The sequence below is a fragment of the Motacilla alba genome, chromosome 1A, assembly GCF_015832195.1.
Source record: "Motacilla alba alba isolate MOTALB_02 chromosome 1A, Motacilla_alba_V1.0_pri, whole genome shotgun sequence".
Taxonomy (NCBI): domain Eukaryota; kingdom Metazoa; phylum Chordata; class Aves; order Passeriformes; family Motacillidae; genus Motacilla; species Motacilla alba.
The window spans coordinates 61,202,923-61,220,294 of NC_052031.1; the positions used below are offsets into that span (position 1 = coordinate 61,202,923).

Sequence of the window (17,372 nt, forward strand, 5' to 3'; positions counted from 1 at the left end):
AAGGAAGCACAGGCGTGGTCTCACTGCAGTAAACTCTGCTGGGAGGGCACAGGACTCTCCCATCTCTGTCAAAAAGGCTGCCAAACACAACCACATAATATAAAAATTGGGGAAATGGTTTCTCTTTAATCAAATAAACCAAAGTTTAGAGCGAGTTGCAGTAATTAGTTTAATAGCACTAACGTTAGGTGACTGCAAATGGGGCAAAAGGCAGAATTTAGAGTATTTGAAAGATGCCTTGCTATTAGAAAATCTCTCAAATCTAGCAATGGTTTTGTTTTGTTTCCTTACAGGTTAAACATATTGCTGGCTGGCATGAACCCCTTCTATTTCCACGCAGTGAATGTAATGTTACACTGTCTGGTGACTCTTGTGCTGATGTACACTTGTGACAAGGCTGTGTTCAAGGACTGTCGACTTGCTTTTGTCACGGCGCTCTTCTTTGCTGTGCATCCCATTCACACTGAGGCTGTAAGTATGTGCCACCAAACCTAAAAATAAATTAATTCTTCAAAATTAAGGAAACCTCTGAGTCATACAGAATGTTGTACATGTGATTTTTTTGCTGTGGGGGAGCAAAGGTGAGAATGTACTCTATTTAAAATAATTTGTAGGAGTCATTAAGAAAAAAGTGTATTCATACTTGAAGTCTTTGTGCTCTGGAACTGAATTCTAAATGGTGGCCATGCTGGAAATAAGTGGAATGTCAGGAGTTTTCAGAAACCAAAGACCTCAGTGAGGCTGTGCTCTCCTGCTGGGATATTGTTGCATGCCTTCAGTCATCTCCTATAGCCATCAGTTTTAGGGAGGAAAAGTGAAGGCAGCATTACTGTCTATTCTGGAGGAGCTCTCTCAGACAGAAGTGGTGTGACCCATGGATTAATTAATATTTATTTCAATTAAAAGCTAGGAGAATCCTTTTCACAAAAAAAAGTTGTTCATGAACACCAGCATAAGTTTACAGAACAACAGCTCATATTGGAAATCTTTCTGTTTGTTATAAGGAAACATTTAAAGACATAATCATTCCAAAACTGCAGTCTGTTAGCACTAGGAGACACTTGTATGTCTTGGAGTACGTGTGTCAAGGAGTCTTGCTGTCTTGGAGAAGGAAAGGTAATGTCCAGCTCTCCACACTGTAAAAAAGAAATGCTCTCATTAGCTGAGATACCTCTGGCATCACACTGCTCTCACTCCAAGCCTTTGTAAATGGGGGAGGGAAACAGCTCCTGTGGCTGAGAACTTTTGAGGAGAGATTACCTCAATAACAAAAAGCCACAAGCTTTGGAGTTACTCCCTGTGCTATGTTGTGTGAACTAATCAGCTAGGCTCCTTTTGATAATACAGCTTTATATTTTAAGGGAGGTTTTGGATGAAGCGCTCTTGGAATTTATTTTTGTCTGGGTCAGAACTTTAAAAGGTTTAAACAAATGCCAGAGCTCTGAATATAATTTAATTATGTAATCTCAAAAGGGGTGAGATTTCGAAGGGCCTTTTATTTGCTTTATGGGTGATTTTTAGATCCTTATGAAATAGGATATTGAAACAACTGTAAAAAAGAATGTTTATCCATTCTTCTTCTGTATTTCCTCTTTTTTTAATAAAAGATTTTGTTCATTAATCTGTGGGAAGAAACTCTTGCAAACTCAGATTGTTCAGGAGGAATAAATTCTATCCTATCCCTTTTTGGTGATAAAGTTCATTCAAATGTTACTTATATAGTAAGTCATTTTCTTTAACAAATTTCAGTACTGGGAGTTGGATGCATTTCTCATCTAAGCCTTATTACACAAAATTAAAACAAATCCTTAAAATTGGCATTTTCTACATAAATTAATTAAAATTTTATTAAGTAAGGAATGCCTTTACTGTTGGCTTACTCATTTGTTTTCCCAAGCTAGAAATGCAGCAGACAAAAGTGAGCATACCTTACACTGTCCAAGTAACATTTTGGTATGCTGAGGGAGGATAACACTGAAAGATGAAAAACTTAAAATAGTAGCTTTGAGCGTGGATTATTGAGGCAGTCACTGAGTGTTTTTACTTTTTTAGATGTGTTTTCACACCTGTGTGTCTCCTTTCCTTTCAGGTAACAGGTATAGTAGGCAGAGCAGATGTCCTCGCCTGTCTACTCTTTCTGTTGGCTTTTCTCTCCTATAATAGGTACGTGGTAACATCATGAGATTCTTTATTCTGAGGAGGGGACCAGAGGCAGCTGTCAGTGTTTAATGGTTGTTGGCAGAGGTGCTTCCCACAGCTCTGCTGTATGGAAGTGTCCTGGCCCCTCCTTGCAGCCGTGGTGATGCTTATGAGAACAAAAAGCCACTAAACCAGCAGTCAACACTGACAGTCCCTCTTCCACTGACATTGCTGCTGACCATACAACAGAGGAGGGCTTGTAAAAATTGTAAAGAAATGTTTTCAATGGAAGGCAAGTTGTCTGTGTGTAGAGTGGAGAGCAGACAGACGCATGCCTGCCTTTCAAATGCATGCTGTGACTGTGGGACTCTGGAACACCTGGTCTGGGAGTTAAGGAGTGTGTCTAGACCATTAGTCATCCTTTTCAGGTGAAAACTTGGCACTGCTTGCTGCTCTGTGTTCTAAAACAGTAACTGAACAAGTATAGATACAGAAATAGCTTACTTGGATGGGGTTTCTGCACCTTTTGCATTATTTGCAGTTTGAAATAACATTGTTTGCATTCAGAAATAGCACCATGTCATCACAGCCACAGGGAAAAACTGCTGATATCCCTCTGGGGCTGTCTGCTGCAAACCCACAGCGCTGTTTTCTTCAGAAGGTGTGAAGCACAGTGACCCCACAGGAATCTGCCTGCTTGATTTCAGTTCTTTCCTACCTTCTCCCAAGTGATAGGGGCTTGCTGCCCGGTCTGTTAATGATTAGGACACATCTCTGACTCAGGGGACTCTGGGTGGGGTGGAGGAATTTTTGCTTGCCTAGTGCTTTTTGTCCCAGAAGGAGAATTAAGCATGTGTGTTGCACATGACAGAAAACAGAGGTGTTTTTCTGCCTTCTCTGCACTCACTCTGCCTTCCTCTGACTGTTTCAAGTCTACTTTATTTTTCTGCTTGTCTTTGTTTCACCTCTTGCACCAAGAATTGAAGCAGCTCCCCATATTTGCATCTTCCCTTCCTGTCCTGTGGCCTGGACCTTCCCCGTCCTGTCCCTGGCCTTTTCTCATTTTAGATCGTTCATGTCTTGACATGTTTGTGTCAGGCATCTTAAGGCATTAAGGAAGAGTGTCTCAGTATTTGTGTGACTATAGTAAACATGAAAATAGCAGAGAAGTTAAGATATTTTATGTCAATTCTGTTTTTCAGGAGTGTGGATCAGCTTTATGTTGGGGAACATTTCCCTCCCACTGCCTCCCCATTCTTTTTGCTGCTTAGTTTGTTCCTTGGGACGTGTGCAATGCTGGTGAAAGAAACTGGAGTCACTGTGTTTGGTGTGTGCTTGGTTTATGACTTCTTTTCCCTCTCCTACAATGGACTCAAATTGTAAGTAACTTGTTATGCTCATGGTGCTTTTCAGGTGTTTTCACCTGTCAGTCTAAAATATGTCTTATTATGGTATACAGCACTGGGGGGAGATGGACTTGCCCTGCTGAATTAGATGGATGTTACACATTTGACAACTTTGGAGGGACCCACAATTACATCCTGTGTTTTGTGGCCGTGTTTTGGGTTTTTGTTTTGGTGTTTTTTTTTAAAGTTTTTTGTTACTCTTTTGCTGCCTGATTACTTTTGTCTGGTAAATCGACCACATGTGAAGAACTGATCCCTAAAATGCTGAATTCACCCTGGCAAGACTAACATTTATTTTTAGTGTGGGAGTTCTGACTGAAGCATCAACATCCTAAAGTTTCTCCGGTTTAACTCCTTCCATTCACAATGTCTGCTTGATTATTCTGTTACAATGCCATAGGTTTAGAAATGTTATATGATGTTTAGTACTAAAACCAGGTCTGATATTTTTTCTGTCCTTTCAGAATGCAGAAAGAGAGAAAATACCCAACCAATTTTGGTTGGAATAATTAGCAGCTCTCAGAAGTCACTGGAGAAAAATTAAATACTTTGAAGTTTGTACCCCTCACCCACTTAGTGTCACAAATAACTATGCTGTTTTCCATCTCTATTCAAAGTCAGAAGTCTTGGTTTATTAGAATATTTTTATATTAACCATTATATATGGTTTTTATCCGCTCCTCTCCCAAAACATCCCTGGTGCAGATCTGTGAGTGAGTGTAAGAGCCCACTGCTCCTGAGAATGGGAGGTCTGCTCCTCATATCATTTCTTGTGTTTCCACTGGTGCTGCCCACCAGCCCTGGAGCCTGTCACACCCTACATGAGCTTATGTGGGTTATAAAAAGAACACTGAATTTGTGTTTCTGCAGTGAATTAAATGAACAGAGCTGGCACAAGGTGAGAGCAGCAACTGCAGGGAGGAGAAGGGGGACTCTCAGGAGCATCCTGGCTTCCCTCCCTTTGTGGCTATTTCTCTAGGCCCTCATGGGGACAGACCAGTTTCAGACCTTCCCTCTGGCAGCACCAGCAATCAGCAGGCAGGTACAATGGATAGGCAGGGGATTCCTCCTCTTTTCACTGGATAAGTAGTTCTTAATGGTGTGACTGGTGGGCAAGGAGCCAGGGAGATTTCTGGGAGCTGACAGCCAGCTTGCTTGTTAACACTTGCATTTGCACCCTGACAGCCGTGTTTCAGGAGCTGCCTGGCTGAAGGGAACACAACTGTTAATTAACTGGAGGAAAATCTGTGCCTTCCTCCTCCCTCCTTTCCTCAGTCTCCCCCATCCCATAGGCCCACATTCCAGGGGGTCTCTTCATGCTATTTTTTTGTTTCAGTGGCAGCCAGTTGCCCAGATGTGGCACTATTTAGCTTGTAGGAATGAAGCTCTTTAGTCCAGATGTGCTGTGTTTTCTTATCTTCTCTGGTTGCATGTATTGTGCATTTATCTCTTTGTGATGCTAAGATTTTATGACTGCATTTGACTTTACGGGGCAGCAGAAAACAAACAGCCTTCTATGTGCTGCTGAAAACTCCTCTGCTCCTTCTTCCAGTCTGTCCAGATTTGTTTTCTGTTTAAAAGTGGTGGAACATCATTTGTTTTCTGGAGCAAAAAATTAGGAGTGACACCACAGTGCTTCCCATCTTAACAGACGTCCAGAGAACAGCTTGATACAGGAGTGCTCATCTTCTCTTGCTGTCAAGTCTCTAACTCTAGTTAGGAACTAGTAAATACTGTCCTCTCAGCACTCAAAATATTATTTTATGGATTAAAGCAATGTTGTCTGTTGTAGTTGTGCTAAAAATAGGTTAGAAACTGTTGTAAAATAGTTGATAGATTGTTAAGCATGTACCGTTAGTTTGGTTATTATATTGTAAAAGGGGTTAGAAGGGTAATTATAAGAAATACAGTACTCAACATACCATAACACACCTAAGTAAAGTGCACCACCCCCCAAGAGAAACGAACCAGCCTGGACAGAACTGTAATGGGCCAATCAAGCGCCTTAAACCTTCGTGCAAATGAAGGATCCAAAAATAAACCAATCCAAAGGGATAAAAACAGGATAAAAAGGGGCTTCTGACCCACTGAATTGTGCCGTTCCACCTGGGACATGGGGGACATCGCTGCTGAAGGAGCCCCAGTGCCGGCACTGCAGCGTCCTCGATGGGAGCGCTCCTGCTCGGCCTGCGGGTCCCCACGCTTTAGGCCTTTCTTTTTCTTATAATAAATAGTGAAATCACTTTAGTACCGGGAGCCTGCTCTCGCTTTTAACAGTTTGATACCGTGTTGTGCCGATTTCAACCTTTTGATAAGTCAAAGTGCCAAGTATACAAGTCCTTACATCCTTTTCTTTCCCCTTTCCCTCCTTTCCTTTTCTCAGGAGGAACGGGGCCATTCAGCAGAGGCCCTCCCGGCTGCCCGTGTCCGCTCCGTGGGGCTCGTCGCTGTCGGGCCGGGAGAACGGGAAGCAGCGCTGTGCCCAGCGCGGCGCCTGGAGCTCCTGCCACCCGCCCGCGCCCCTGGAGCAGCCCAGCGGGGGCCTGGCCGGGCCCAGCAGGGCCGTCTGGGCCATTCGCAGGTACTGCTGCCCACTCCCGCTCCCTTCGCTTTGTGTTAGCCGGTTTTATCCTGAAAGTGCTGTGGTTTTTCTTGTGTCGCTGGACAGGGAAGGCCGGAGGAGGTGGAAGGAGGTTTAAGGGAGAAAGGAGGAGAGTATCTGTCGGAAATCAGGGCAACCCCGACGATGGGGAGAGAATGATGCATCTGAGTCCATGGATAGCAGAAGGCTAATTAATTACTTTATTATACTCTATTACTATACTGTATTACACTATATTACATTACATCTAAAACTGAATCTGCCCAAGCACCCAACTTCACTCAGCAGCTCAGAATCTCGTGACTGACAGCTGACAGTCTGCACACGCGCTTGGCTTGGCTGATAGGCCAAGGAAACAAAACATCTTCACTCTGGGGTAACAGTCTCCATATTGCATTCTACCTTGGCACAGCACAGGAGCAGCGAATGAGATAAGAATTGTTTTGATCATTCTTTTCTCTGCTTCTCTCACTGCTTCTCTCAGGTTCAGAGAATGTGAATCCCAGAAATATCTGAGGACACGTTAGTGTTTTTGTTCTCTTTGATTCTTGTATTTGTGTCTGTTTTCACTAATGGATAGTATCATGGAATTGTTCGGGTTGGAAAAGACGTCTAAGGTTATCAAGTCCAACCATTACCTCAGCACTGCCAAGCCTGCTACTAAACCATGTCCCTAATGCTACATCTGCACATCTTTTAAATACCTTCAATGATGGTGACTCCACTGCTTCCCTGGGCAGTCTGTTGTTGACAACCCTTTCAGTGAATAAAATGTTCCTAATATCTAATTTTAAACTTCCCTGGCATGTCTTGAGGCCATTTCCTCTTGTTGTGTTGCTTGCTACTAGGGAGAGACTGGTGCCCACAACTGGGGGCAGGAGGTTAATATAAAAAACATCCTATATCTTGTTCCATCATCTTGTTCCTTGTTTCTTTTACTCCTGTTTCTTCGTACTGCTCCTTTCTCCCCTCCTTTGCTTTGTACTTTTTTCCAGACTGCCCCCACTTTTGGGAACATCCCTTTCTTACAAAAAGGGAAAGCCTCCTGCCTCCCAGCCTCTTCAGGAGAGGCTGCAGAAGCTGTGTTGGAGAGCCTGTGCACGTGGGATGGCTCCAGAGCGAGCTCCTCCATGCTGCCAGTTGGCATTTGCTTTTTGGCAGCTGCCTCTTCAAGTGTTGTGAAGGATTTCTGCACATGGCAAATCAAGCCCTGCATGTACATAGCTGCTTTCTGTTTGAAAAGGGGCTCTCATGGTGGTGTAAGCTGCTCAGCTGCTCTCTTCTCAAGTGACTGACTGTGTACAACACACTTGCAATGACTTGCTGTGTGAGAGTTGGCTATGGGATGCCCAGAGTGGAGCTGGCTTGGTCCCAGTGGCTGAGAGGGAAGCATGCCTGTGAGAGTTGTGCTGTTGACATATTATATGATATGAAGCAGGAAGAACTCAAGACAATTTCTCTATTAAAATATAATCTGTATTTAAAAAAAAAAGTAAATCCTTGCTATAGAAGAAGAAAAAGAAAAGATGAAGTTGCTGTTGAATCTGTAAGATTCATTATGCAATTTTTCCTTCTAATTCGCATTTGTCTGACTTGTGTAGGTCTTCTTGCATAGCAAAAGGGTGGGGGAGAAAAGCTCTAAATATTTCAGAAGCTCCAAAATTGGTGGACAGACTTGGCCCAGTGAAGTAGCTTCAGGTATCTTATGTAGTCTACCAGATTACTAGTTGTAAGGTTTTAATTAGAATAAAGTAGTAGTGCACTAATCTGTACTTTTAAGTACTTGTAATGTGATCAAGTAGGTTTCTATTTAACAATGATTTATTATACCTCTTCTTACTAGAGCTAACTGAAAAATGCAGGAAGATGTAATGGAGGAATTAAGGGAATTGGTCTAATTAGCAGTAACTGGAGCTAGTTATGTAAATTCTTGGTGCAGAGATATTTTTGTTCTTTATTGTCACTTGCTCTTATCTTCAGCTATCCAGTGAATATGTGGGTTGCAGTCCCAGTTGCCTTTAGGAGTAAGGAATGAGTTAGTCTGGAGGAAGTTGTAGGTTTTATCACCACAATTTATTGCAATTTTGGGGAATGCTGGCATATGCTACTGAGATGAGGTAACTAGAATTTCTTGTGGGTTTGATCCATCTCCCTGAGTTTTAAAACCTGAAAGAGGCTTGGGAGGGTATGTTCCTTTCCATATGATGTAAATGGGGAAGGACAGACAGGAACTTTCACCTCAGGCTTGTACTTGTGTTTGGGGTAAGGCCTCAGTGCTTTCACTCTGGTGTGGTATGTGTCCTGTTGAAAATCACTATCAATGGCAATCGTCAGTCATTCTCTTTTTCATGATTTGTTGAAGCCACTGAAAACTGGAATCTATTTTTTTTCATATTTTTTTCTTTTCTTAATTGGTTTTGGTTATGCCATGTTCTGTGTGCCTCACACTCTGTATTGCTAAATGTGGTCCAGCCCATGAACACCTCCAAGCCATCTAATCACTCTGGAGGTTTTGAGCTGTATAAATAGCTGGGGACTGCAGTCTAAGCTTCTTGAAAAACAAGACTCCACAATAGCTTGCATACTTTTGAAACTGAAATCTCTGTTTTTCTTTGGTATCCTAGAAGCTCATTTTTATTGTGTCTGCTGGTGGTGAGACGCTTCCCTTGGAGTGGACCATAGACTGAAATTTTAATGCTGCTATTTTCCATGTGTATGAACGGTTGCATGATGCCTTTTGTAGGTTATTTTTATTTATGTATTTTATTTTAATTTTCTTTGCCGGGTTACAGAAAAAGCAGGTGTACCTGGAGCTGTGCCCAACAGCATCACTTTAAATCTGTGCTGTGTGTGTAAAAGAGAGTGTGGGAGCTCACTACTCATTAGCATTGTGGGAACCAGGCCCAAAACCCCATTGATCCAAAATCCAATGAAATCATAAAGGCTGTAGCAGGGATAAATGTGATCTGATGACTAAACTGGCGGCGCTGTTGTTTCCTCTTACAGTAGCAAGGGAAAGAAGATGGAAATGCTCTGCAGAATGTGATGCATTCCAGGGATGTCTGTGCTGGCCCTAAGTTTGATAGACTATGAGGAAAAATATGTTGAGGTCATAACATGTCTTCCCTGAGTCCCTGTGCAGTGTGCGTGGTCAGGGGTTGAGCTGAAACAGATGCTGTCCTTCAGCATGAAGGAAGAGCAGAGGGAGAGGTGGAGGGAGGGCACTGGCACACACAATGGGGGACTGCGTAGCAATTGCTTTTCCTCACTACCTGCTTTTATTTCCAATTCTTGTGTAGCAATGATTTTTAATTTTTTTTTCTTTTTTGGCTGATATGATAGTATAGCACATTTCTGCTTAAACATGAAATTACCGTTCAAAAAGCAGAAGTGTCAGCTGAATTTCTGTTCCTTCCCTGTGCCACACAGTGCAATGCTACGTCCTAGATTTGTAACTGATAAACACAGAAAAGTGTGACCAGTTTCCCAGATGTGGGCTTTCATGTGTGCAAAATTGACCTTTTCTTGAATTTGTTAGAGGGTGTTTGATAGGAAGGTGTGGGTATGAAACTGCCTGGGTTATAAAAGTGCGAGGAAAACACTTTTTGTTAGATGGGGTACAACTTTCTTAAATTTTGCTTAGTTGTTCCTAGCTGCACTTACACGCCCTGGAGGTCAGTGGTGGTCGCTTTCATATGCAAAACACAGCAGCAAAAAGCCGGGTTTGTCTCTGAGAAAAGCAGCAGGGAGGTAACTATTATTTAAGTTGTGTTTGCCCCTGACTAAAATGAGGCAGGAAACCTGGGTACTTGTCTCTGGCGTGCAAGTTCCTTGCTGTGCAACAGTGAAATAGCAAGGAAGTGTTAAAGGGCTTTGCAAACGCCAGTGCAAAAAGCTGGTGGAGAAAATCCAGGGCAGTTTGGGATTGTCTGTGGTGAAAAAGGTCTGGGTATGGGCATAAATCACATGAACTCAATTTCCTTCATGGTGGAAAAAAGCCCCGTGTTTATTCACATAACTCCTTTTTATACAGTTTTACAGACCTTGTGTGTGACTCCAATTGCTTAGTAGTTTTCTTGCCAGTTACTTATTGGTTAGTAACAAGTTTTCACCCGGTATTGACTGTTCACTCAAACCCTCCTTGTGTACGTGCAGGAAAAGTTGTTTGTGAGAGATAGTTTTCATTTTTCTGTCTAACTCTGTAAAAACAGTTTATCCAGGTGCAAGTTGTTTTTCACCCAGGAATAGATTGTTATGCTAACGAACTGCTCACACCAGGATTGCTTTCACATGGGAACTTGCAAAATGCTTGCCTGACAAGGCCAGCCATTGATGTTAGGAGAACAGACTTGCTTTTATGAAGCCTTTCTTTATGATTTTTCTACCTTACTGCAACATCTGGGAGCCTAGCAGTCAAAATGCTTTTCTTCTTTAGGAAAGCAAAACGAGTAATCTGGAACATTAAGCAACAGAGCCAGCCCAGGCTTTTTCCTTTCTCTCTCACTGGTGATGTCCTCAGGGTTGCAAGATGTTACAAATAAAGGATCAAGCTCCTAGTCTGTGATGCTCTGAGCAAAGGTTGGTATGAATTGCCTCTGTGTGAAAGCAGAGAAAAGGAAGTGCTGCATTGTCACTGGCTATAGGCTGATTTCTTAATTTTTTCCCCTTAATTTATGTTTAAAATTGAACTGAGAATAGGACAACACAAGTTTGCTCCAAAAGGCAAGTAGGGCCCTGAGTCCCAAGGTCTGGCGAGGCACAGTGTGTGCTGAAAGATGGCAGATTAGGTAAGTGTCATTGCTATCCTGGGATCCGTGGGATGCTGCTTCTGTGGTGTTGCAAGTTTTCTTAATTCTAGCAGGTTTGCTAAGGCTCTGTCATTCTTGCTGTTTAGTAAGCTTAAGTTATGAATGAAGTTTGGCTGCCTCTGGGGAGGTGGATTGCTGAGGTGGATTTGGCCTGTGGTTTATTCTTCTCTGAACTCAGTTCTTAAGATGGTTTTTCCATTGTGAGTTTGAGCAGTAGCTCTCTCTGCTGCTGTGTCTGTACAGTCTGCGTAGGAAATGTTGAGTGAATCTTTCTGAAGGCCAGGAATTCCCCTGCAGTCAGTGACAATATTTATTGTCATGCACAGATGGTACCTGAGGCCACCAGAAGGTTCTGCTAGAGTTGAGAAACATGTGAGATGTGGGTGCCCCTATGCTTACAGCCATGGATTCAGCCAAGGATTTACATGCTCTGGCCTGCAACTGTCTTCCAGAGAAGCCTTGTGTAATCTTGGGAAAATAATTACTTCTCTCTGTTCCCATGGCACGTGCGGAAGATGAGGCACAGTAATGCATGCTGCTTTTCTACTTCCATTTGTGTGATATGCTGGTTTCTTCTGTCCCCCTCCCAAAAGAGAAACAAAGCCAAGGATTCTCTCTTAGGCATGCTTGTGCCATTATGTCTCTTAATTTTTGAAGTCTTCAAGGGCTGTTTCAGTACAACTAACTGAACTCATTGCTTGCAGACTGAAGTTTAGTTAAAAACAGCACTGCTTTGATATAGTGATGACTAAGGTTGCATGAATGCAGAAGAAGTCTTGTTTAGACCTCATTGTGCTGCAAAAATATGCACTAGCCAGATAAGAAAGATCTGCTTTAATTTTGGCCTCCTTGTGTGTTTTTATTGTGACAGTCTGTAATTACACTATCACATAGCTTTTTCTTTTTTGCACAATCCCTGCTCGAGTCATTGCCCAGAATGGATGGTGATCAGCTAATGAGTAACTATTTGTTATTTTGTTTCTTCCTGGTCCAGAGCATTGCCCCATGCCCTATTTACTTCATGTTATTCAAGTCCTGTTCTGAGACAGATTCACAACTTCTCAGTAATTCCTCTGTGTACACGCTACCAAGTGCTGGTATTTCCTTGCAGTTTGTTACTTAGGTCTGTAATCTTCTAAAGTACTTCTGGCATAGTTTCTAGATGTGTAACTTCCTTACTATTCAGAACAAGCAAAGTGAATAGCCAGAAATTTTGTAGTGGGGAACCACATGGATGTTAAGAGTCAGATTCACCTTTGTATTTACTTCATGGACATCTGCTGGTTGAGCAAGCAGAGTGTCTGCTGGCAGCACTAGACTGTGCTCCATAAGAGTCAGTCCTGAGAGGTGAGGGACCTCTTCCTTCAGATGTTTGCAGACTGAGAAGGCACAATGATATGATGTTCCCTTCCAGACTCGGAGAGGAATGAACCCAGCCCAGCATGTGCAGCTTCTTCTGGCAGTCCTTTCCTTCCTCTCTCTGCAGTTGGTTGCCCTGCCTCACCTGCTGCAGCCTGTCCTCATCTCTTCTCTTCTCTTGTTTGCTTTTCCTTAGCCATTTAATTGCTTCCAGCCTTTGCTCCTCAGGCTTTGCCTTCTGGATCTTGCTGCTTTCCTCAAGATCTACTGTGTTAGTCTCACTCCCAAGGTCCCTCCTGTACTCCTGTCCCCTAAGTCCTTGCCAAGCCAATTGAAGGTCTCTGATCTGTGTCCTTGTACTGCCTGTTGCATCCTCCCTGTGTTCCCCACTCCTTCCATCTCTCCAGTTCAGTCTTCTGCCGTGGGAGCTCTGCCCAGCATGGGGGGGAGGTCCCTCTGGATTCTTTCAGCTTTCAGCACTCACTGTCTTTGCTTATCTCCTCCGCCCCTCTGCATGGGCTTCTGCTCTATGGGCTGCAAACCCCGGTTTCTTTTTGACCTCATCGCTCTAGCTTTGAGGGTTCAGCTCTCCTCTGCCCTATACTAACTTGGGAGTTTTCCCTGTGCTTGCTGCCTGGGTTTGAGGAGGAGGGAGCATGGAGAGCCAGGGAGAAGCCAGAAGCCTGCTCTGCGCTGGTGCTTGGGGTGGCATGGAGCCACAGTTGATCTCACTCTTGGCTTCCCTGTGGCTGGAAAAGTAGGCACTTGTGCATGCAGTTGTTTGAATAGAAGAGGGTTGGTTTTAAATTTGACACCCTTTGTTGGATCTGTTTCAGCCACTGTTCTGGATAGCACTTTTCTTGCAGTACAGAAAACCACCTCTCTCCCTCTTTTTAAGTACTTCCTAGAAGGAAGAGGAAAGTAAATAATTTCTCCTGGACTATTTATATTGACAGTACGAAGAGGCCCTGTTTATTGCAGTAAGCAGCAAATAAACTGAAGTAGTTTGCCTTCATGTACATTGAGTGTCAGAAAAAGGGATGAGACTGAGTCTGATGTTACTTTTCTTAGCTGATAATGACTTAACATGTTCTAGCTATTTTTTTTTTTCTAGAGAAGATTATTTAGTCTTTTAAAGATTCTTTAGACTTTGATTTAGTTAATGAAAATCCATTTTTGTGGAAACTGTGCCTGAGACAAAGAATGGTGCTGTGCAAAACAAGAATCAGGAGGAAAAGTTAATGACTGGTTTTGGGTTTCTTTTTTCCCCATCTTCTGAAAGATGCTGATGGCTTATTCATTCGTGTGCAGAGGGAGAAGGTTTTTCTCTCTCATTAATGGGAATTGCGTTTAAGCCCTCCAGTTGCAGTCACTTCATTGTACATCAGCCTCTTCTGTTCCCTGTGTTGCTAATTGGAAATCCCCAATTTGTAGGTGCAGCCTGTGTGTCCCAGAGCTGACTCACAGGAGTCTCTGTTCATTCCCTTTGCTTCACAGGACTGCCTTTCTATTCACAGTTCCTGGCAGTCTCATTAAACCAGTGTTTGAAGCAGCAGTGTGCCCGTGTCCATTGGCTTTCTCTGAAAGCCCTGTAAACCACTGTCAAAGAATTAACAGCAGCGGAGAAACAGGAACAAACCCTAATGGCTTGCAAGGTCATTTTCCCTGCAGTAAATCTGGGTTAGTTTGGCACAGAACAGTATTTCAGTCACCCAGGAAATTAAAAAAAAAATACCCAACCACAACACCTGAAGATGGATGATACAGAGATTATTGCAAGTATTTCCCTGGGTAGCAAATCTAATTGAACAATTTCTCTCTTACACTTTGACTTCCAGGCACAGTTTTTGACGTCTTTTTGGAAACTTCTAGGCTGTTCTCAGGAGTAAAGGACTCAGCTGTAACTACCTACCTCATTAATGACTGATGCTTTCCAAGCTGGTCCATGTTTCCTCTGTGAACCTGGTAATCATAGCATGTATTAAGGGAGGGACAGCAGACTCTCAGGACTAAGTTACTCGGCTTTAAGTGTTCACAGGCTGATACAAGCAATCATTTGCTCAAAATAAGGACACCAATCTCATCAAGTGTGACTTTAGGTGGATGGTTTTCGTTGTGTGATAAGTGTTACTTTGATTTTTTTTTAAGATGAAGTAGCTGTTGAGATTTAATATTTGGTTAAAAAGCCTAAAAAAGATATCTGCTAGCATGTGCTTCTCCCATCCTCCCTGTATGCTTTCCAAGATGAACAGATTCTTCCCTGACTAGAAACTTAATCTTCAACTTAATCTAAAGTAGAGTATTAAATCCTCTTTCACATTTTTAATGCAGTTATCCCAATATTCTTTTCCAATGAGTGCATTAGAAACCTTAATCTTCTACTTGGCTTGGAAATGCTGGAACACACTTTTCTCTCTTGATCTTTGAAATGCAGATTTTCTGTTTCTATTCTTTCAAGCAATTTCCAGAATGTGAATATCCAGGAAACTGCAGTGCAGAAGGGACTCTTGTAAAATGCATTCCACATTCCCAAACATCCGTGTTAAAATTCAGATATTGGCCAAAGTAAGCTGAGAAAGGCGAGGTTTGTGCTTGGGCTGTTGGAATGCTGCTGTCCAGTGTTTGCTTTCCAGGTCTGACGGGTCTCACAGCATCTGGTGACACCCTGCTTTGCCTTGTGAGTTCTCATTGCCTGCCACAGCTGATCACAGAGTGGTTTAAATGATAATCTTCTACTGGAATATGCTGCAGTGGTTGTTTTGATTTCTTTTTTTTCACCTCCTTTCTGAAAATTAGGTTCTGTTGTCTTAAGAAATTATCATTCTTTTGCCACGTGGGTAATGCAGTTGTTCCCTCTGTTTAAAGCTTTGGTTGGCAGCATGTTTGCTGTAGATCCTCTGCTCAGGCTGGGGGCTGAAGTCTGCTCAAATCTCTCCTTTTGTGACCTGTGAAATCCCTTGGTTTTGCAAATCAGCTCTGGCATAAGGAGATATTAAACATAAAATTATGATTTTGAAACTAACTATGGTTGCACTTTGGTTGTGCTAGTATAAAAAGTATAGAATAAAGTACTGTTCCATTTAATCTGTGAAAGATGCCAACAAACCCTCTGGGAGTTCTTCCAAAGAGGAAAATTAGCAGGAAAAGCTTGACAAGAAACTTTTCCACTGATTGTTCACACTAAAATTCAGGGCAAGAGTAATTATCAGTTAGAGATGGAAGAGAGATGGAACATTACCTTTATATCCTTTCCATAAAACACAGCTTTATCCCCTCGTACACCACTGTTACACATACAGTTCCTTCAAGGCCATGCTAGGAATTTCTGCAGAGACCAAGGTGGTGTAAAAATGATGGCCTTGGGTTCTACCACTCTTCTACCACTGCAGATGTGAGTTGTCTGTGAAACTTGGAAGCAGAGATATTTTTTTTGTTTGTTTTCTGGTAGTAAACTCAATTTGTTGTTGTTCTCCCTCTTGTCCCCTGTTCTCTCCGCTGTTAATTATGTCAAACAATCATTTCAGCAGATGAGTTGCTTACAATACAAGTGTTTTTGGTAAAAGTATCAGGAATTTTCATTTTAGAAAGCTGTCACCTGGTCTGTGGTCTAAATATCTGTTAATGCTGGTCTTTCTAATCAGTCTGTTATGATCAGCATTCCTTTGCTGATCTTGGCTGGCATACGGTGGATTCTCTGTCATGACCCTGCCTGTGGTCCTGACTGGTATCTCCCTCATGGAATTACTCACTATGGAAAATGAAATCCCTTCATTCAATGGAGATGATGGCTAGCTTTCCACCCAGAAAGCATTTGTTCATGCATTTGGCCTAGTGCTATGCATTAACATAAATAGAGGAATTTTTGCATGATCCTTCTTCAAGGGAAGAAATACAACCCAACAAAGAATTCGTTTTACTTTAAGTTAGGATTTGTCTGTTGAATTCCTGTTACTATATTTAACATAATAGAAGAACACTGTGGGAACACCATATCAAACCAGGGATCCATCCAGCTCTGTGTTCTCACCGTGGTCATTACTGGATGCTTACAGAGAAGAGAAGAATGGGAGTGGGGCCAGGACAGGGTTATCTTTCCTTACTATGCCTGCTGAACGTGTGCCAGGCATTGATTTAGAGTCCATGGATCTGGATGCTGTATCTGGAGCACTGTGTTTAAGACTCTCCATGGACCTGTCCTCTGTGGAGTTGCCTAATTTCCTTTTCAGAACCCTTCTCTCCTCCGACTTTGAGGGCCTCTTGTTGCTGTGAGTTCTGTGATTTTAATTACACACCATATAAAGGAATCTTTTTGTTTGCTTGAAACCTGACAATTTCATTGGGAGCCCTTTGACTTTGTGTGATAAGAAGTAGAAAGTAATTTTGCTGGTTCCCTTCCTCAGGCCCTTCATAATTTTATAATACCTCTGCGTGCACTCCCTTCCCAGGGTGGAGAGCCCTGTTCTCTTGACTCTCTCCTCACGCAGACACCATTCCATGTGTCTGATGAGCCTTATTACCCTTTCCTGTACCTCTTTGATCTCTATTAGATCCTTTGGGAAATGGGCAGAGGAAGGGAAGGTCTCAGAATATCATGCAGTACTCCAGATGCTGGGACTTGGATTTTTATTCATTGTATTATTCTGCTATTTATAAGCTGCATATTTTTTTTTTTTTTTGGTGCTGATTTATGGCATCACTTTTTAATTTATTGTTTATTCTTTTCTTTTGACTGGAGCCTGTTTAGATAAAGTGTACAGTAAAAATCAGAATGTAAGAATCTGAGTGTATTTTATTACTATGTTTTCTGTTGTGTGTACTGGCTTTGGCTGCATCTACCTGGCCTGTTCCCCATTACAAGGGAAGGGCTGGAGGGAGATGCTGAGCTAAGCTGAGATGAGCCAGGCTGATTTTAGGGCCAGAGATTACACCATCGAAGTTTGTAGCTGCTGTGTCTGGATCCCAGTTACCTAGATGTGGGTTTACAATGTATCCTTCTCTTCTTAACTGCTCTTTGGGGATCAGTAATATCCCATAGAAACCTTGGGCATGGCTTGTGGG

General features: G+C 42.5%; 1 protein-coding gene across 2 annotated transcripts in view; it reads left to right on the top strand.

Moving 5' to 3' along the window:
* TMTC1 (transmembrane O-mannosyltransferase targeting cadherins 1) overlaps positions 1-17,372 on the top strand; it is a 134,353-nt gene that overhangs the window by 12,300 nt on the left and 104,681 nt on the right. For both annotated transcript variants that reach the window (XM_038154205.1, XM_038154204.1), the window contains exons 2-5: positions 294-471; positions 2,090-2,163; positions 3,342-3,518; positions 5,929-6,126. In XM_038154205.1, the coding sequence (XP_038010133.1) occupies positions 294-471; positions 2,090-2,163; positions 3,342-3,518; positions 5,929-6,126 (627 nt within the window). The remainder of the gene's footprint in view (positions 1-293; positions 472-2,089; positions 2,164-3,341; positions 3,519-5,928; positions 6,127-17,372) is intronic.